At 34.5% G+C, this 19,899-nt stretch overlaps 2 protein-coding genes and 1 long non-coding RNA gene across 5 annotated transcripts in view; 1 reads left to right on the top strand and 2 right to left on the bottom strand.

The window, feature by feature from the left end:
- The window catches only part of LOC127735138 (tubulin polyglutamylase TTLL7-like), a 45,496-nt gene extending 44,264 nt beyond the window's left edge, over positions 1–1,232 (bottom strand). For both annotated transcript variants that reach the window (XM_052245242.1, XM_052245230.1), the window contains exon 1: positions 1,176–1,232. The gene's annotated coding sequence lies outside the window, so the exon portion shown is untranslated. The remainder of the gene's footprint in view (positions 1–1,175) is intronic.
- Positions 1–18,708, top strand: part of LOC127735435 (uncharacterized) — a 54,758-nt gene extending 36,050 nt beyond the window's left edge. Inside the window, exon 2 of the long non-coding RNA XR_007998420.1 lies at positions 18,587–18,708. This is a non-coding gene — a long non-coding RNA (uncharacterized LOC127735435). The remainder of the gene's footprint in view (positions 1–18,586) is intronic.
- The window catches only part of LOC127735389 (transcription factor BTF3 homolog 4-like), a 198,597-nt gene that overhangs the window by 153,991 nt on the left and 24,707 nt on the right, over positions 1–19,899 (bottom strand). The window contains exon 5 of one of the 2 annotated variants that reach the window (XM_052245564.1): positions 1,176–1,232. The exons of the other annotated variant lie outside the window; for it this stretch is intronic. Coding sequence (XP_052101524.1) covers positions 1,182–1,232 — 51 coding nt within the window. The 3' untranslated portion in view covers positions 1,176–1,181. Of the gene's footprint in view, positions 1–1,175; positions 1,233–19,899 lie in introns of those variants that run through there. 2 annotated transcript variants of the gene reach the window in all.

Here is a 19,899-nt window from a genome sequence, read left to right as displayed (position 1 = left end):
TTATTAGCTGTATTGATAATGTCAAATATGACACAACTTTGTAATGTGTTGCTCAAAACATTACCGTCAGGTCAATATTCTAAGTGTGAACCCAAAAGTGTACACTTATGAGTTCTTAACTGGAAGAATTGATACACCTAGATTGGTTGAATCACAACAGTTTATTAGAATAAGTATTTTGAGTCAAGGACTCCTATATTTTCTGGCAGTGTTTAACGTTATGTTTTTCTTCCTGCTTAGAATGTTTACTTCCTGTGAATTATGAATAAATACCAGTGCAAGGTCAAGTTCATCAGTCTTTGCTGTGTTAACATTTGGCCTACAGCAAGGATCACAGGGGTTCCTAGAGATAAGAAGCCGCGTATTTAGCTGTATGCCTCATATATTTTCTAAGTAATCGTCGTAGTTAAGAGGTAAGAAGCAGCGCAGATAGCTGTAAGCCTCGCATTATTTGCATTATAGAATTTAAGATAATCCCATTTGGGCCGTACAAAAATACAAGAATATTATTTCAGTAGCTCAGCCCCTTATGTAAATTATATAGTTGTTAGAACATTGTAAATGTATGTAAATATATCGGCTGTTCCAGAAGTTTAATAAAGGTATCATTTTCTACTATGGATTATTTATTCACGCTACCAATGCTGAGAGGGAACATGCAGACATCAGAATTGACGGCTGTATTCATCTAACCCTTGTATAGTTACTAGTTTTATGATTTTTATTTGTATTTCTTTGCTAGACTAGACAGACTTAGCCAGAGACAGAAATTACGATAAATTAGTTACTGACGTAATTGTGTTAGCTAAGTTGTTCTAGGGGAATTCCCAGCACTGTATCTTTATGCTCAAATGTAGGTACAGGAGCTATGCAAAGTATATGTGTCTGACTTTAATAAGGCAAGTTACCCAAATCGTGGATGCTACTCAGACTCATGCAACATAAACCGCATCCCTTTTATCGTTATATCCTAGCCAAAGCATTACTTTAAATCATCTAGATCGCTGTTGTAAGTAACAGCAGACTAATTCTTAAAAATCTAATGACAATCTGAACTTTTAGTTTTAAAGTGAACGTGTTCTGTTTACTAATTTTAATACTAAATGAATTGTTAACTGTAATGATAAAGATATTGGGTCATTGTCATAATCTAAATTACACTTAAAAGTTCTTACCAATGATTACATATTACAATATCGTGTAAAGGTCTTTTCGGAATTCACTGTTGTAAACATCGCCATTTTTATCACGTGATCAAAACGTTGGACGCTTCTGCTTAGCAACTTATAAAACACTCGGCGTTAATTAATTTTACTGTTCGTGATGTGATTTTACTGCAAGTCTTTATTTAATCATCAATTTTACTTAAGATGTGTATCTTTTGTAAAGTTTGGATAAAAAGATTCTTAATTAAAACACTCGGAATTTAAATTAATTGGAAACGGGCACCTGTTCATAAGTAATCGATATCTGGATGATTCTTTTAAACCCCAATTCGTACCAACCAATTCGTCCCAAGTTGATTGGTCAATTCGTTCCAACTTTAAACTGTGTTCAACCTGGGAACAGTATATCTAACGGGAAATGAATCTGATACGCTTTTCAGTATAAAGTTGATAAAATCTCGGACTCCCCGAGACTTCCCGAGATTTACGGATTTTGGTAGCGTCTGACTGAAAAACTATCAGAACTGCTCAACTAATAAACCACATAACTCTACTTGTAAATAAATACAAGTTTTATCATTTAGTAGATATATTTTGTTATATAAAATTACCAAAATAAGTTTGATTTATTTAATGTGAAGTGTTTTACAATAGTTTGGGAATTTGTAAATCATCGCGGCAATGGCCGCCATTTTTTTATTACCTGGTTTGCATTCTGCACAATTCTGTGATGAAATGCTTTCGATTTTAACAAATTTGAAGTGACAGAATACAAGTTTGATACACTAGCATTACTGTAAAACTAGTTTGAATGACATTTTATTGATAATATCAGAAATTATTAGGATAATAGCGAGTCCGTTTTTAACACATGTCCGTTTCTGTATCGTATCTTTATAAACTATGGCACGACGATAAAATCGACTACAATCAGGTAGTGTCAAGTCCCGTCAATATATATGTTCCTGGTTCAACTATATCTGAGATTACAATACACATATCAGACCATATAAACCATTAGAAATAGAATGCACGAACAAAATTTTTTCAGTAATCATTGATCTGAAAATTATTTACTGTTTTGCGCTACGTACAAAGTTCCTGAGCTATTTTAAAAATCGAAGCGAGAGGCTTTTAACATTGCAGTATAAAATACAGGCTAAAATGGCTGAAACGTCAAATTTGCAAACTTCGTGTTGAAAATTGGCTAACATGGTCATTACAAAACAGGTTGCGGGATGAAACTTGAATGTCCAAAGAATAAGCAAGTCCAAACCTTGTATGTGTAGTCGTTGAACTCTAGGTTCCCATGTAAAGTTAAAATGCCCCTATTTCAAGAAGAATAAACTCATGAAAACACGAAAAAATTTCGTGTTAAGGACACATGACGTTTGCGCTTTTTTGCCTGTAACACGAAAGGACATTTGCGCTTTAAACTTTGATACACCTGCATTAAATTGACAGGACATTTTTACCTTTACATACAAAATGAGTTGTAGTCATTACGCAAATTAAAATCAACTTATATTTGTACTATTCATGGATTAACAAAACGGGAACTGCATTCCTCTTGTGTTCATTCTATTGCCTGGAGAGCCCCAGGCAATTTAACATAATTTTTCAGCTTAGCTAATTTGAATGTGTTAACCAATAGCTGTTTCTACATATTTGTAAATCCCTGTCTTACAAATGTTTGGGTTTGGGCCTTCCTGGTAAATGTAAACCCAGACAAGTTTTAGCTTTCTAAAAAGAGTGCTGCTTCGCTTTATCATAACCGTCTTAGATGAGTGTATTGTGGTATACTACATGTAGATTGTACATGCATACATCCTACAAAAACTTAAATTTGCTTTAAACAATTCCTACGAAACTAAAACGGAACATTAGGATTGAAAGACGAAACTTCCTTTTGATTTTAAAATTCTTATTTGTCATTATTCCAGAGATACCGTTTGATTTGGAAAATTGATGATTTTTCATTCCACAATTATGGTAATATTCTACATGGCATACTCTAGGTCTAGAATATTTGGATTAACTTCAAACTTTACACTGTTGTTGGTATTGACGAATCTAGACTAGCGTTGAATTTGAAAATATCTTAGTTTGTCGTTCCATAAAGTTATGGGACTTTTAACAGTCAATTTTGACGCAATATGTTTTCTTACATAGCAATGTGACCAAGTTGTTATTAGATGCATGAATATTTCAGATCTTCTAACAATAATTCTAATGCACAATTATAACATGAAAAACACGTATTCTGACAATTTTCTTGGAGATCACTGGTAGTTATATGTATCTAAAATGTTGGTGTATATGCACATATAGTCAGATGAGCACTCAGAAATTTGTTTATCTTTGTCCCTCTTCTAATTTTACAACACGAATTGACTCGACATTATATAGCAAGGTAAACCAGTAAAAATAAAATTATACATTGATCGGGTATCAGATCGGATCTTGAATACCCATACTGTAACTATGTCCGTATTCAATATCTACTCCTGTCCGGGACATGTTCCCAATTATATATCTCGTTCTAGCCAACAAAAAATTTTCCCACATCAACAGACAGCCAATGAGAACCGATATTTGTACGTAATAATTTCAAGATGGCACGAATATGGTATCATGGGTATGAAACTAATAGCTTCGCACCGTGATGAGAAGCAAAAAGACTCACGAAATTCATGAAGTTTTTTTTTCCTTTACAGTTCATGTTGACTTTGAAAAACAGTGACATGATAGTTATGTATTTATTTTTTCTTCGATTAAGTGCTGTCGTTCAGTTTCATCTGACACAAGCATCGTGGCGACAGATTCAGTCATTAGGACTACAAATACAAATTGTACATGTGAAGTAGGAGAATGGTTACATAGATATCTTCTAGCCCGGGTAAATGAGGAGGAAATCATAAAGAACCAATACTAAAATATTACGTTAATGAAGCGCAAATGTCCTAAAAATTGAAGCGCATATATCAATTTAAAAAAGCGCAAACGTGTTATAAAAAAGCGCAAACGTCCCGCGGCGGAAAATATAAGTATCGACAGAATGAAGAACCACAAGTTTTATTCACTGTACAAAAATTAAAATTGGGATTGGAAACGGGGATTGCGTCAAAGAGACAACATCCCGACCAATCAACAGAAAACAGCCGAAGCCCACCAGAGGGTCTATACAACACTGCGAGAAAATCCCGCACCCAGAGGCGGGCTTCAGCTGGCCCCTAAACAAAAATATATACTAGTTCAGCGAAAATGGACGTCACACTAAACTCCGAAACATGTAAATGAACCAAAATAAAAAAAAAAATATACAAGACTAACGAAGGCCTGAGGTTCCTGACTTGGGACAGGCGCATAAATGCGGCGAGGTTAAACATGTTTTGTGAGATCTCAACCCTCCCCTTTACCTCTAGTCAATGTAGAATAAACAAACACACAGCAATACGCACAGTAAAACTCAGTTTAAAAGAAGCCGGGACCGATGTTAAAATAGGTAACAGAAGAAACTAAGCAAAATGACAATGATCAACATAAATTAACAAAGGACTACTAGCAGCTACTGACATGCCAGCTCCAGACCTCAATTGAAATGATTGAAAATTTATGTCTTCATCATATGAAAACCATACGCAATCTCTCCTGTTAGGGGTTTAGTATCATACCATCATAAAATATACGAGAAGAACATAACCCGTATCATGCCAACAACTGGTTGTAGAATAAATGTGTTTATTTCTGATGCAAAGACCTTATGAGTGAATCAATATTAATTCCAACAAATGCCATCTTTAATGACCTGACAACAGTATCGTAAATAAAACCCTTCTGAATAAGTCTGTTTAAAGGTTTGGTGGTGCACAGTTAGTCCCCATTGGAATTCCGATAACTTGACAATATACGGAACATCAATGTCATCTAGTAAAAATCCAAGTGCAGTTATCGCATCAAAGCATACATAGTTTATCAACACCTTAAGAAGCACAATCATCCTATTAAATATTCAACAGTTCAACCTTTAGAAGTAGTAAATAAGCAACCTGGAGAATCTCATTCAAAATTTGTACGATCACGGAAAATAATTGAATTAAACTGGATTAAAAAATTACAGACAGTCTATCCTCTCGGTCTTAATGATAATATCATGGGAATAAGTAATATATCAAGAACCCGATTCTGTTAACACTTTGGATATAATGGCATATTGTTATTCTAAACTGTTTCCCAAAGTTGATCGCCGCCTGAAGATAATAAAAAAACATTTCATTAAAATCAAATATGTCAATAAAGGTTTTGATCTTATAAATTATCGCCGGTATTCTTAATGATCATGCATTAAAGAACAATTCCTGGTTATTTTGATAATACTGAGCTCCCTCTTATTTGTTATGTTTACCAAAAAATCTACCATGAAATATGTGTTTAATTATAGCAAAGTGTGTAAAGATGTTAATATAAGCATAGATATATTATATCTATGATATAAGTGACAATCATGACACCTACGTCATGAAATTGCAGTAATTCCAAATACATGTATGGCCCCAGTTCCCATGTTATAACAGGAGACCTTAATATCGTCTATGACCGAGAGTTGAAATCATCCTTAGTAAAGGACCTAAATATCGTCCCCCGTCAATTATTAATTGGAATTAGTGTCGTAACATTATCAACGACTCACTCCGTACTTACTGTATGAAATGGATAAAACGAGAAAAAGCTGACAAGAAATCCTTAAAGAACATTTTACTCCTAACAACAACCATAATAGCCTTAATTATTTCTGGTATCAAACATAAGCTAAAAGAACTCGCCAAGGAATTTGTTTTTGTCCCGGCTGATAAGGCTGCCAATAATATCATTATTGTTTGACGTAAATTTTACATTGAGATTCTACAAAAGGAAATCACGATTTCACCAACATTCTAACTGGCTCCATTTTCGGAAAATGACATCTGTAACAAACACAAACTTTTAGCTACTTCTTTACAAGCAATATAAAACTTCCATGATTCTACTAACTAGTACACTTAGTACAATCAAAATCCTGGTAATAAATTGTTCAAATAAGGCCTTTGAAAATAATGGAATTAATTACTTTTAGAGTGTCAAAAATTCGTTGGAAGTACTTGATAAATTGCATGCTCATATTGGTGATTTCGAATCTATTTAAAGTTTTGATTTTTCTACCCTAAATATACCACTTTGCCTCGTAATCTCACTAAGAAAAAATGCACATACCTAATTAAATGGGCATTTAAAAAGTCAGAATGCGAAGATATATGTTCAAACTCTTTTAGGTCATTTTTTAGTTACAACAAACAAAAGAACTATGTCAATTGGACCTGCTTTGATACGATAACTGCACTTGAATTTTTACTAGAAAACATTCTTGTTCGCTATGGAGATTCTGTATATCGTCAAGTTATCGAAATTCCAATGGGGACTAACTGTGCACCACTTATTGCGGACCTGTTTCTGCATTGTTATGAGTTACAATTTATGACTAAAATCAGCAAAGACCCATCGAAACAACATCTGATACAAAAATTTAATAACACTTTTAGATATTTGGATGATTTATTGGCTCTCAATAATGACGACTTCAGTATGTACCCTAAAGAGATTTATCCTGCTGAACTGACTTTAAATAAAGCTAATACTGACAATGAACACTGCCCTTTCCTGGATCTTGATATCTATATCTTTAACGGGAAGCTTAATACAAAAATTTACGATAAAAGAGAAGATTTTTCATTTCCTATTGTTAATTATCCAGACGGTGACGTTCCCTTGTCATCATATTATGGTGTTTATTTATCTCAACTTGTTCGATTCGCTCGTGTATGTAACAATGTATTTGATTTTAACGAAAGACATTTCTGTATTACTGAAAAATTATTACACCAGGGTTTTCGATATCACAAACTAGTCAAAACATTTACTAAATTTTATCATCGGTACAAGGACATCATTCGTAAATATAAATCAACATGCAGACATCTTTTACGTTCAGGTATTTCACATCCAATCTTTTATGGTAAAATTCTATACAAAGGACAAAAATGTCGTCATTCACCTTAAAAGCTAACTAAACCTTTAAACAGACTTATTCAGGAGGGTTATAGTTACGATACTGTTGTCAGGTCATTAAAGATGGCATATTTTGGAATTAAAATTGATTCACTCATAGGGTCTTTGAATCGGAAATAAACACATTTATTCTAAAACCAGTTGTTGGCATGATACGGGTTATGTTCTTCTCTTATATTTTATGATGGTATGATACTAAATCCCTAACGGGAGGGATTGTGCTTGATTTTCATATGATGAAGACATAATCTTTCAATCAGTTTAATTGAGGTCTGGAGCTGGCATGTCAGTAACTGCTAGTAGTCCGTTGTTAATTTATGTATCATTGTCATTTTGCTTAGTTTCTCCTGTTACCTATTCTGACATCGGACTCGGACTTCTTTTAAACAGAGTTTTACTGTGCGTATTGCTGTGTGTTTGTTTATTCTACATTGTCTAGAGGTATAGGGGAGAGTTGAGATCTCACAAAACATGTTTAACCCCGCCGCATGTTTGCGCCTGTCCCAAGTCAGGAGCCTCTGGCCTTTGTTAGTCTTTGTTAGTATGGTTTTTTTAATTTTAGTTCTATTTTTGTTTCGGAGTTCAGTGTGACGTCCATTTTCACTGAACTAGTACATATTTTTGGTTTAGGGGCCAGCTGAAGCACGCCTCCGGGCGCGGGATTTTCTCGCTGTGTTGAAGACCCATTGGTGGCCTTGGGATGTTTTCTGCTCTTTGGTCTGGTTGTTGTCTCTTTGACACATTCTCCATTTCCATTCTCAATTTTATTGACCATTAAAACTTAACATTGACCAATGAACTATAAACATAAGGTCAAGGTCATATGAAACCTGTCAGTCAGATATGTACAATTTTTATTCCATACACCAAATACAGTTGACCTATTGCTTACAGTATCTGAGATACCGACTTGACCACGGAAACTTAACCTTGATCACTGGTCAACAAAACGAGGTCGAGGTCAGGTTACTCGTAATAAGTGAGTATTTCACATGACAAAAAAACAATAAATTTTGTTTCAAGAAGTTGCTAAACCATAAAAATGGTTGATTGATTGGTGACTGCTTTACGCCGCATCAGCACAAAAAGACTCTATCGCGGCGTGAGCTTTTTAAAATATTATAACAAGACGTTTTTTTTTTAAATCAGACAAAAAGTCTTTCGATTTTAAAGCAAAAATGATATCAAGGACAAAAGACATTTGACAGACGAAAACTCCGTAACATAGGGTATCTGCATACAAGGTGTGGATCATCCAGGTCTTCTTCTTTTGAAAAAAATAGTTTTATGCAAAAACGTTACGCCATCGCCGCCGCCTAGTTTTATCCCTATGTCTCGCATTCAGCAACTTTTGGCGCAGGCGAGACAAACAAAATGATATTTTAGAAGAGATCATTCAAATAAGTATTTATAGAAATTAAAAAAATACCATCTTAACTTTCAAATGACTTATTTCAATAATATGTACAGAAATTATAATCAGCACCTAAGTAGTAACCATGAAGTGGAATTCTAATCTAATAGGATTTTAAAAATGCTTTGTTTTTTTTTAATTTGCACTGATCACTTGAATGTTGGTCTTCTATAGAAGTTTGGTAAAATATCTAAACAAATTACCATTGGGTCAGAATTTTAAATGCACTGCAATAAATGAGGAGGAACACCACACATCAGTAATTATGACTAAAATCAACCAAAAATCCCAACAACAACGGATCACAGCACTATGTCCGTAATGGCCCGATTATAAATTTGTTTTGTGTCAGGCACATAAACAAATAACCAATACTGGTATAAAAAAAGCAATACATGTTTGCTGTGTGTCAATCTTCGTGGTACAAGGGAAACATGAAACTTAATTCGCAAGACACCGATCCTTGTGTGTTAGTCACTGTGTGTGTGTGTGGAGGGGTGGGGGTTTTCTTAGGACAAATACCTAAAGGACTGTTTACTGTAAAAAACCATCAAAACAGAAAATGACCACAAACTACTGCAAGAAGATCTAGCAAACCTAGAAGATTGGACAAACAAGTGGGGAATGCGATGTAACGCAAACAATGCTGTATCATGAGCATCAAAAACAAAATCCAGAGATTATATACGCTCAATGGCCACATATTAAATATCAGAAGATCTGAAGTGGACCACGCATATAACAAATGTAGCGAAAAGTGCAAATTCAACCCTAGGTTTCCTCAGAAGGAACCAAATATACTGTCCGCAGGAATGTAAGAACATGCTTACATTTCTCTAGTACGTTCAACGATGGAATATGCAGCAACCGTATGGGACCCCTGCAGTGTCGCAGATACCAACAAACTAGAAAGAATACAAAGACAAGCAGCAAGTTTCATAACAGGCGACTACAAAACAAGAGAAGGTAAATGCATTACAAACATGAATTCCAAACTAGAACTTCAAGAGCTACAACATAGACGCACGCCTAGTGAAAACATCGTCAGTTTGCTAATTAGGACTTTTGTATGCACTTACATCAGTTACTCTTTGCTGATCATATTTGCAATTTTGCAATTTACATGTTTAACCTAGAACCCATATTTTTATTTAGATAACAGCCAAAACTGCAAATACAGTACAAATCAATATTTCAGTGGCAATAACTCATAACACTGTTCAGAGTAGATAGATCTTGTCATGTTTATCATTTTTTTTTTCAGTTTTCAAAATGACAGCATAAAAATGCAAAAATGTGAAAATGTGTATTTTCAGGGACAATAACTTAAAAACAGACTGACAGATTTTTTCTTAACATTTTATGTTTAATAGACCTTGTGGTGACCATTAATTTGTACAATTGACACTTTTAACATAGCTCCTATATTTTTCGTGATAACAGCCAATAAATTGCTTCGCCGAGCGCAGCTGGATACGACCGCAGAGGTCCAACCCTGAACAGTTGGGGCAAAAATGGACACAATATTCGAGCTTGATACAGGTCTGAATTTGGATTGTAATTAAATATTTGACACAAAATGGGTTTCTGACACAGAATAACTGTAGTCAAAGAACTTGTGCAATACACTATGCTGTTGCGAATTGACCCCCCCCCCCCCAACCCCCCCTTTTTTTGGCAAAAAAAAATAAAAATATTTGAAGAAATTTTCTTTTTAATTTCTGAAATCTGAAATGAGAAAAAAATGTCCCCCCCCCCCACAATTTTTTTTCACCTCCACCCTTTAAAAAAAAATCTTTCCCTCAAGATATGGTCATAATCTCAATACAAATTTCCAATGAAGTTTGCAACCATAATTACCCATTTAAATACATCATAAAAGTCTTAAATAGAAAATGACATACATAATCATGGCTAAAATTAATATTCCTTAATCAGCATTTTTAATAGTAACTTCTAAAAACAAATTGACAGCTAATCACCTCAAGACAATACAACATTTCTTTATACATAATTTAAAAGCAGTGTAAGGGAGGTAATCCAAACTTAACATTGTACTTTTAAGTAATTGTCCATTAACCAGGAAACCCTTGTTTCCCCCCTTTTTTTGATCCTTATTCCTAAACGGTTTGAGCCATAACCCCCCAAAGCCAATCCTAACCATCTCTTTGTGGTATGGAAACTTGTGGTCTAATTTCAGAGAGATCCATACACCTTTCCACAAGTTATTGTCTGGAAACTAGAAAAATGCTTATTTGGCCCCCTTTTGGCCCCTAATTCCTAAACTGTTAGGACCATAATCCCCAAAATCAATCCCAACCTTCTTTTGTGGTTATAAACCTTGTGTTTAAATTTCATAGATTTCTATTTACATATACTAACGTTATTGTCCGTTAACCAAATGTTTCTCAAATTTTCATGGTAGATACATCATGTCATGCTGATTCTTTTTGCGTTATACTTTTAATCTAGCTCCCATGGTTTCACGAGAACAACCACTACTGCTAATAAAATGCTTCGCTGGGCGCAGCTTGATACGACCGCAGAGGTCGAACCCTGAACAGTTGGGGCAAGTATGGACACAACATTCAAGCTTGATACAGCTCTGAATTTGGATTGTGATTAAATATTTGACACAGCATAGGTTTCTGACACAGAAAGAATGTGGTCTAAGAACTTCAATTTTTTTAATTTACCTATTATGGTCCAATGTCCAAAATCAAAATACATGGTTAGATTCAGCATATCAAAGAACCCCATATATTCAATTTTTGTTGAAATCAAACAAAGTTTAATTTGTGACCCCAACTTGGACAAACTTGAAAACTGGTCCCATAATCAAAAATCTAAACACATGTTTAGATTCAGCATATCAAAGTACCCCAAGAATTCAATTTTTGTTAAAATCAAACTAAGTTTAATTTTGGACCCTTTGGACCTCAATGTAGACCAATTTAAAAAACGGGACCAAAAAATTAAAAATCTAAAAACACGGTTAGATTTGGCATATCAAAGAACCCCAATAATTCAATTTTTGATGAAATCAAACAAAGTTTAATTTTGGACCCTTTTGACCTCAATATGAACCAATTTGATAGCGGGCCCACAAAATAAAAAATCTAAATACATGGTAAGATTCAGCATATCAAAGAACCCCATATATTCAATTTTTGTTGAAATCAAACAAAGTTTAATTTTGGACCCCAACTTGGACCAACTTGAAAACTGGTCCCATAATCAAAAATCTAAACACATGTTTAGATTCAGCATATCAAAGAACCCCAAAAATTCAATTTTTGTTAAAATCAAACTAAGTTTAATTTTGGACCCTTTTGACCTTAATGTAGACCAATTTGAAAACGGAACCAAAAATTAAGAATCTAAATACACGGTTAGATTCGGCATATCAAAGAACCCCAATAATTCAATTTTTGATGAAATCAAACAAAGTTAAATTTTGGACCCTTTGGACCTCAATGTGGACCAATTTAAAAACGGGGCCCAAAATCCAAAAACTTAATACACGGTTAGATTCAGCATATTAAAGAACCCCAAGAATTCAAGAATAAAACCCCATTGAAATTGATCAAGAAATAAGCAATTTATACGAAGTATCTTCTTTTGCACAATACTGTGCAATTGAATATTTCTTGCTATTGTGCAATACTGTACAATTGACAATTTCTTGCTATTGCGCAATATTGTGCTATTGGATATTTCTTGCTATTGCGCAATACTGTGCAATTGAAATTTCTTGCTATTGCGCAATACTGTGCAATTGAAGATTTCTTGCAATTGTGCAATACTGTGCAATTGAAAATTTCTTGCTATTGCACAATACTTATTATATAATAATTTACACATCCTGTTTGGTGTGTATCTCCTACCATATCATTATTATTTGCTTTTAAATATTAATCAGAAATAACCAACTTAAAATGGAAAATTTTAGAAGAAAAAAAAAAAGGAAAAAAAGAAAAAAAAAGAAAAAAAAAAAATCCCCCCCCCCAAATTTTTTGAACCCCCTTATGATTCATCACCCCCAAACTCAATCCCAGCCTTCCCTTTGTGGTATGGTACCTTGCAGTACAATTTCAGAGAGATCCATACACTTGAACACAAGTTATTGTCTGGAAACTAGAAAAATGCTTATTTTTGGCCCCTTTTTGGCCCCCAATTCCTAAACGTTTCGGGCAATTACCCCCAAACTCAATTCCAGCTTTCCCTTTGTGATATGGAACCTTGTAGTACAATTTCAGAAATATCCAAACACTTACACACAAGTTATTGTCATGAAACTAGAAAAATGCTTGTTTTTTGCCCCTTTTTTGGCCCCTAATTCCTAAAATTTTGAGGCAATTACCCCCAAAATCAATTACAGCCTTCCCTTTGTGATATGGAACCTTGTGGTACAATGTCAGAGAGATCCATACACTTACACACAAGTTATTGTCTGGAAGTTACAAAAATGCTTATTTTTGGCTCCTTATTCCTTAACTGTTGGTACCATAACCCCCAAAATCAATCCCAACCTTCCTTTCGTGGTATTGAACCTTATGGTAAAATTTCATGGAGATCCATTCACTTCAACTAAAGTTAGAGTGCGAAAACCAATGTGTCTTCGGACGACGCCGGACGACGCCAGACGACGACGACGACGACGACGACGACGACGACGCCAACGTCATACCAATATACGACCAAAAAATTTTCAATTTTTGCGGTCGTATAAAAATTGGGGAAGACATCAATATTGCATTTACTACAAAATGAGTAATTAGATTTTCTCTTATTTTCAGGGTGGATACATCTCGTCATGATGATCATTTTTTTGCATTTACGCTTTAAACCTAGCACTGATAGATTTTGATATAATGACAAGGAAATGAGAAAAAAGTAAAAAAATCAACATTTCAGTGGCAATTACTCCAAAACTGGCCGACAGATTTTCCACAAAGTTTTCAGGGTAGATAGAACTTGTTGTGCTGATCATGTCAGCAATTGCTATAGATTTAAAGACTAAATTGTGCATCCTACAGACAACTGTCAATCCATTGAGCAGTTTTAGATAAACAAATCATCAGTTAAAGAAAAGACAGACGGACGGATAAAAGCTCACATGACCATCGGGTTAAAAAACAAATTATTTTTTTTATTAACATACAGGAACAAGAATTTTTTTAATAGAAAAGAAAGGATATGGGTTATCCATCCATGACACAAAATTAAACTCTTAAACTGACCTAATCACAAACCTATAACTATATGCAAAAGTTTCAAAGTCAATAGACCATGTTTGAGGAGGCTGGGCCAAACAATCTCCATGGAAATGTGATTTGCCAATACTATGCTAATACAGCTGCATACTAAACCATCGTTGACTTATCATAAGTGATTCCCTTAGAATGACCTTATCACAAACTAACAATTGTTGACGCCTCTGGAAACAGCTTATTGAAGTCTAGCTTCTTGACTCCGTGATGGCGAGATAAAAATTACAAAAAAACATCAGAAATCCTATCTGTATAACTTAACTGGTTTATATCCTTCTAAATAAAGAAAAAAATATAGAACAACATGGGTGCATTAGCCAGTCTCTATGGATTTGTAGTAGAAACGTTTTGTGTGTACTATTTGTGTGCATTTTTTTGCGAAGTAACATCAAAATGAATGGGTAGCTTTTCCATTAAAACTTTGTAAAGATCTGATTTAAGACACAAAAGATATTGTCTGAAATAAAAGAAAAATCAGTCTACTTGTAGGTAATATGACCTTGACATTGGACAAAATGAACCAAAACTCAATATGGGCATTTTTCTTTCCAAATACTTTCAAGCTGTCTGGTGAAGGTTGGACATATTGTTAAAAGATAACATATGGAAACAATACTTTTGGCCCAATGTCCTCAAAATCTATAGGGGGTCTTCTTCGTCCCTTGGACCATTGTTAAATGAAGTTTGGCATCGGTTGAACTAATGGTTCAAAAGATATAATTTAGAAACCAAATATTTGAACCAATATTTGTGACCTTTACCATTGACCTCAAAACCAATAGTTGCCTTTCTCACTCAATAAAGCCTTACAAAACCAAGTTTAAAGGTAAATATGTTCAAGATCGTTTATGGCTTGGAAAATTTCTTTATAAAGTGAAGTGTTGAGGTCCGTATGGTTTTTCGTATTATCAGCCAAGTTCGACTCAATCAAAACTTGGAAAAAAAAGTTTTCTTTGTGTTGACCTCAAATTGTGGTTTGTTGTAGGATTGATGTCTTAATTGCATTTACATCTCTTTCTGTTCAAATTTACAATTTATACGGCAGCAGGGGCAGATCCAGCCATTTTTAAAAAGGGGGGTGTTTCAACCATATGTCCCCATTCAAAAGCATTGATCGTCCAAAAAAGTGGGGTCCCCCCTTTCCTTTTTGGGCAGCATAGCTATGAGAGGAAGCATGTTTCAATATACTCATTTATTGCAACTTACCGTAACCCTTTAAGAGGATACACTGTTTTGTTCCTTTCTATTTTTAGCTATGAGGCGATCACATTTAATCATGAAATATTGCTCTAGAAGATGATCATAAATGTTCTACCAGGGTAAGGTAACAATTCGACCTCCAAAGGATAATCCAAGCCAACTGATTTATGTACAATCAACAAAAACATATATAATGGAGAGCAACTAACGACAACCACTGAATTACAGGCTCCTGACTTAAAACAGGCAAATAGTTAGAGTTGTGGTTCAACACGTGTGCATGCACCCAATCCTCATATAACCTGAGGCAGTGGTGTAACGTCACAACACAAGAACAATGAAAGAACCTTAGTGAGCGCGCTCACATACCCCACGTCCCCACATTGTCATCAGAGAAATAAAATAAGTGTAAGAAAAAAAAATTGTATCAGAAAAAAAAATTGAATCATAATTTCCTGTCAATATGCACATCTACATAGTATGTCCTTATTATCTACACAGTTTCATGAAATTCTGCTGTGTGGTTTGAGAGGAGTTGCGATGACAAAAGGTTGCAGAAGTATATTGGGCAAATAAGTTCAAAGGGGCGTAACTCCTGGAAAAAAATTGAATCGTAATTTCCTGTCGATATGCACATCTACGTAGTATGTCCTTATTATCTGAAAAGGTTTCATGAAATTCTGTTGTGTGGTTTGAGAGGAGTTGCGATGACAAAAGGTTGCAGTAGTATATTGGGCAAATAAGTTCAAAGGGGCGTAACTCCTGGGAAAATAATTGAATCGTAATTTCATGTCGATGTGCACATCTACGTAGTATGTCCTTATTATCTGAAAAGGTTTCATGAAATTCTGTTGTGTGGTTTGAGAGGAGTTGCGATGACAAACTGTTGCAGTAGTACATTAAAGTAAATAAGTTCAAAGGAGCGCAACTCCTAGAAAAAAAATTGAAACGCAATTTCCTGTCGATATGCACAACTACATAGTATGTCCTTATTATCTAAAAAGGTTTCGTGAAATTCTGTTGGGTGGTTTGAGAGGAGTTGCGATGACAAGAAACAGGACTGACGGACGGTAGTATATTGGGCAAATAAGTTCAAAGGGGCATAACTCCTGGAAAAAAAATTGAATCGTAATTTCCTGTCGATATGCACATCCACGTAGTATGTCCTTATTATCTGAAAAGGTTTCATGAAATTCTGTTGTGTGGTTTGAGAGGAGTTGCGAGTACAAAAGGTTGCAGTAGTATATTGGGCAAATAAGTTCAAAGGGGCGTAACTCCTGGGAAAATAATTGAATTGTAATTTCCTGTTGATATGCACATCTACGTAGTATGTCCTTATTATCTGAAAAGGTTTCATGAAATTCTGTTGTGTGGTTTGAGAGGAGTTGCAATGACAAACTGTTGCAGTAGTACATTAAAGTAAATAAGTTCAAAGGGGCGTAATCCCTAGAAAAAAAATTGAAACGCAATTTCCTGTCGATATGCACAACTACATAGTATGTCCTTATTATCTAAAAAGGTTTCGTGAAATTCTGTTGGGTGGTTTGAGAGGAGTTGCGATGACAAGAAACAGGACTGACGGAGGGTAGTATATTGGGCAAATAAGTTCAAAGGGGCATAACTCCGGGAAAAAAATTGAATTGTAATTTCCTGTCGATATGCACATCTACATAGTATGTCCTTATTATCTGAAAAGGTTTCATGAAATTCTGTTGTGTGGTTTGAGAGGAGTTGCGATGACAAACTGTTGCAGTAGTACATTAAAGTAATAAGTTCAAAGGGGCGTAACTCCTAGAAAAAAAATTGAAACGCAATTTCCTGTCGATATGCACAACTACATAGTATGTCCTTATTATCTAAAAAGGTTTCGTGAAATTCTGTTGAGTGGTTTAAGAGGAGTTGCGATGACAAGAAACAGGACTGACGGGTCAAAAACATTATACCCTCCGCAACCTGTTGCGTGGGGTATAATAAACTGTTGACACAGAGATATGTCTTGCCGGTTTGTTATTCCGATAATATAAATCTTGAAATTAAAGTACATGTAAATTGTGCAAAATATTAAGTCAACAAGCATTCTGTGAGTATTGCCTGGCAATACATAGTCCCCTACCGGTTAAAAATTCATTGTACTGGAACAAAATGCTAACTTGATCTATAACTTGTCATGGTGTAAACTATATAACAAATATCAAATCAATATCTTCAAGCATGACGAAAATATGTGGAAAATTGATTATTTGAGTTAATTTTCTAAGTTCAAGGACCATAACTCTACTCAAAATCGTCAGACTGAAACAAAATTCGAACTTGATCTGTAACTTGCCATAATAAAACAATACACCAATCACCAAATCAATATCTTCAAGCACGACAAAAAAAAAATTGCTTCGCCATCAAATTTTAATTTTATATATACCAGAACCAATGTAGAGAAACTTGGAGAATAAAATAAATAATAATCTTTATACTGTGGATTATATTATTATTTAATAGAAGACTATTATTTCCTGTGGGATATTTTATATACTGTGGATCTGTAGTCGTTCATTGTACTTTTGGATAACTAATTTTGGTCTTCATCGGAAGTCACTTGAATCAGTATAATTTTTGGGACTTGCAATATATTAAATCTTGGAACATATTGAAGACTAATTTTTTACTTCCAACTTTTGACATTAATCAGTGAAAATGCCAATAGTTAATAGTTGTATCCTGTACTGTTTATGACATTGCCGTACAAAATCTTGTATTAAGTTCAGCAACTAAAATTTAAAGTAGGACAGAATGATTTTAAAATCAGCAAGCTTGTTTTCTTTGATATGGTATATTTTTTTCCCCGTTTTTTGTTTATGATCTATAATACTTTTCTTACACTGATAAGTATTATAAGTAAAACTACCTACTTTATAGTATCAATTTTATAATAGCATATGAAAGATCATGTATACATTGTTATAAACTAAATTACAGAATATCATTACACAATGACATTACGTGCAGAAATTGTTTCAGAAATTCAGTAAGTGGTTGAGATGGAGTCCCAGATACATGACATCTAACGCCTATTGTAAAAAATAAAAGAAAAAGAGTTGTAAAATAAAATAAGTAAACAATACCACAAGGTTCTTGGGATTTCTGAGAAAGCTTTGCTCAAATCAGTGATTTAACTGGAATTGCATATAAAATGATTTGGTGTTTAAACAGACAAACCATACAATTAACACCACGATCATTGGTAGTATACTTTACTTATCAGGGGTATTATCAGAGCCTTTAATAATAAATAAATAAATAAAATGCTTCCCTGAGCGCAGCCTGATATGACCGCAGAGGTCGAACCCTGAACAGTTGGGGCAAATTTGGACACAATATTCAAGCTTGATACTGTCTGAATTTGGATTGTGATCAAATTTTCTGACATAATATAGGTTTCTGACACGAAATAAATGTGGTCAAAGATCTTATAAACCCATTGCGCAATACTGTGCAATTGAAGATTTCTTCTTGAAACTTTTCAAAAATTCAAAATTTTAAAAATTTTGAAAATAAATATGAATCCCTTAAAAAATCCCCCCCCCCCCCCCACTTTTTGAAACCCCCCTTGGAACAACAACCCCAAAACTCAATCCAAGCCTTTCCTTTGTAGTATGGAACCTTGTAGTACAATTTCAGAGAGATCCATACACTTACACACAAGTTATTGTCTGGAAACTCGAAAAATGCTTGTTTTTGGCCCCTAATTCCTACATGTTTGGGGCAATTAACCCCAAACTCAATCCCAGCCCTCCCTTTGTTATATGGAACCTTGTAGTACAATGTCAGAGAGATCCATACACTTACACACAAGTTATTGTCTGGAAACTAGAAAAATGCTTGTTTTTGGTCCCTTTTTGGCCCTTAATTCCTAAACTGTTGGCCCCATAACCCCTAAAATGAATCCAAACCTTCTACTTGTGGTATTAAACATTGTGGTACAATTTCAGAGCAATCAAAATACTTAAACACAAGTTATTATCCTGAAACTAGAAAAATGCTTGTTTTGGGCCCCCTTTTGGGCCCCTAATTCCTAAACGGTTGGGTCCATCATCCTCAAAATCAATCCCAACCTCCCTTTTGTGGTATTGAACCTTCTTAAAAAATGTCATAGAGATCCATTCACTAAAACTAAAGTTATTGTCCGGAAACCAATGTGTCTTTGGACGACGACATCATACAATCCCAAAAATTTTTTGCGGTCGTATAAAAATTTATAAATAAGAGGTTGACATATAATCTCCAAAAATAGACAGGGGTCAATACCATATGCAAAGATCTAATCATTCAACGTTGTACATGTTGTAATAAATTTTAACAGCAAATTTTGAAATCTTATCAATTTAAATATCTTTAAGAGACCTCTCTTCCAATCCATCCCCACCCTAAATATTAACTTACTAAGAAATACAATCAGTCAAAGTTCTTAACATTCATTATTCTTTCATGTAGTTTCAAATATTTTAAAAAATGCGCTCCGCCTGGAGCAGCTGGATACAACAGCAGAGGTCGAACTCTAAACAGTTGGGGCAAGTATGGACACAATATTCAAGCTTGATACAGCTCTGAATTTGGATAGTGATAAAATATTTGACACATTATAGATTTCTGACACAGAATAAATGTGGTCAAAGAGCTTGAAATTGGTTGTATGATTTGAATTTGACCTTAATGTAGACCTATTTAAAAATGGGGCCCCAATATCCAA

The sequence above is a fragment of the Mytilus californianus genome, unplaced genomic scaffold, assembly GCF_021869535.1.
Source record: "Mytilus californianus isolate M0D057914Y unplaced genomic scaffold, xbMytCali1.0.p SCAF_1, whole genome shotgun sequence".
Classification (NCBI taxonomy): domain Eukaryota; kingdom Metazoa; phylum Mollusca; class Bivalvia; order Mytilida; family Mytilidae; genus Mytilus; species Mytilus californianus.
The sequence above is the reverse complement of the archived record's forward strand: the minus strand, read 5'-3'. Positions and strand labels throughout refer to the sequence as shown.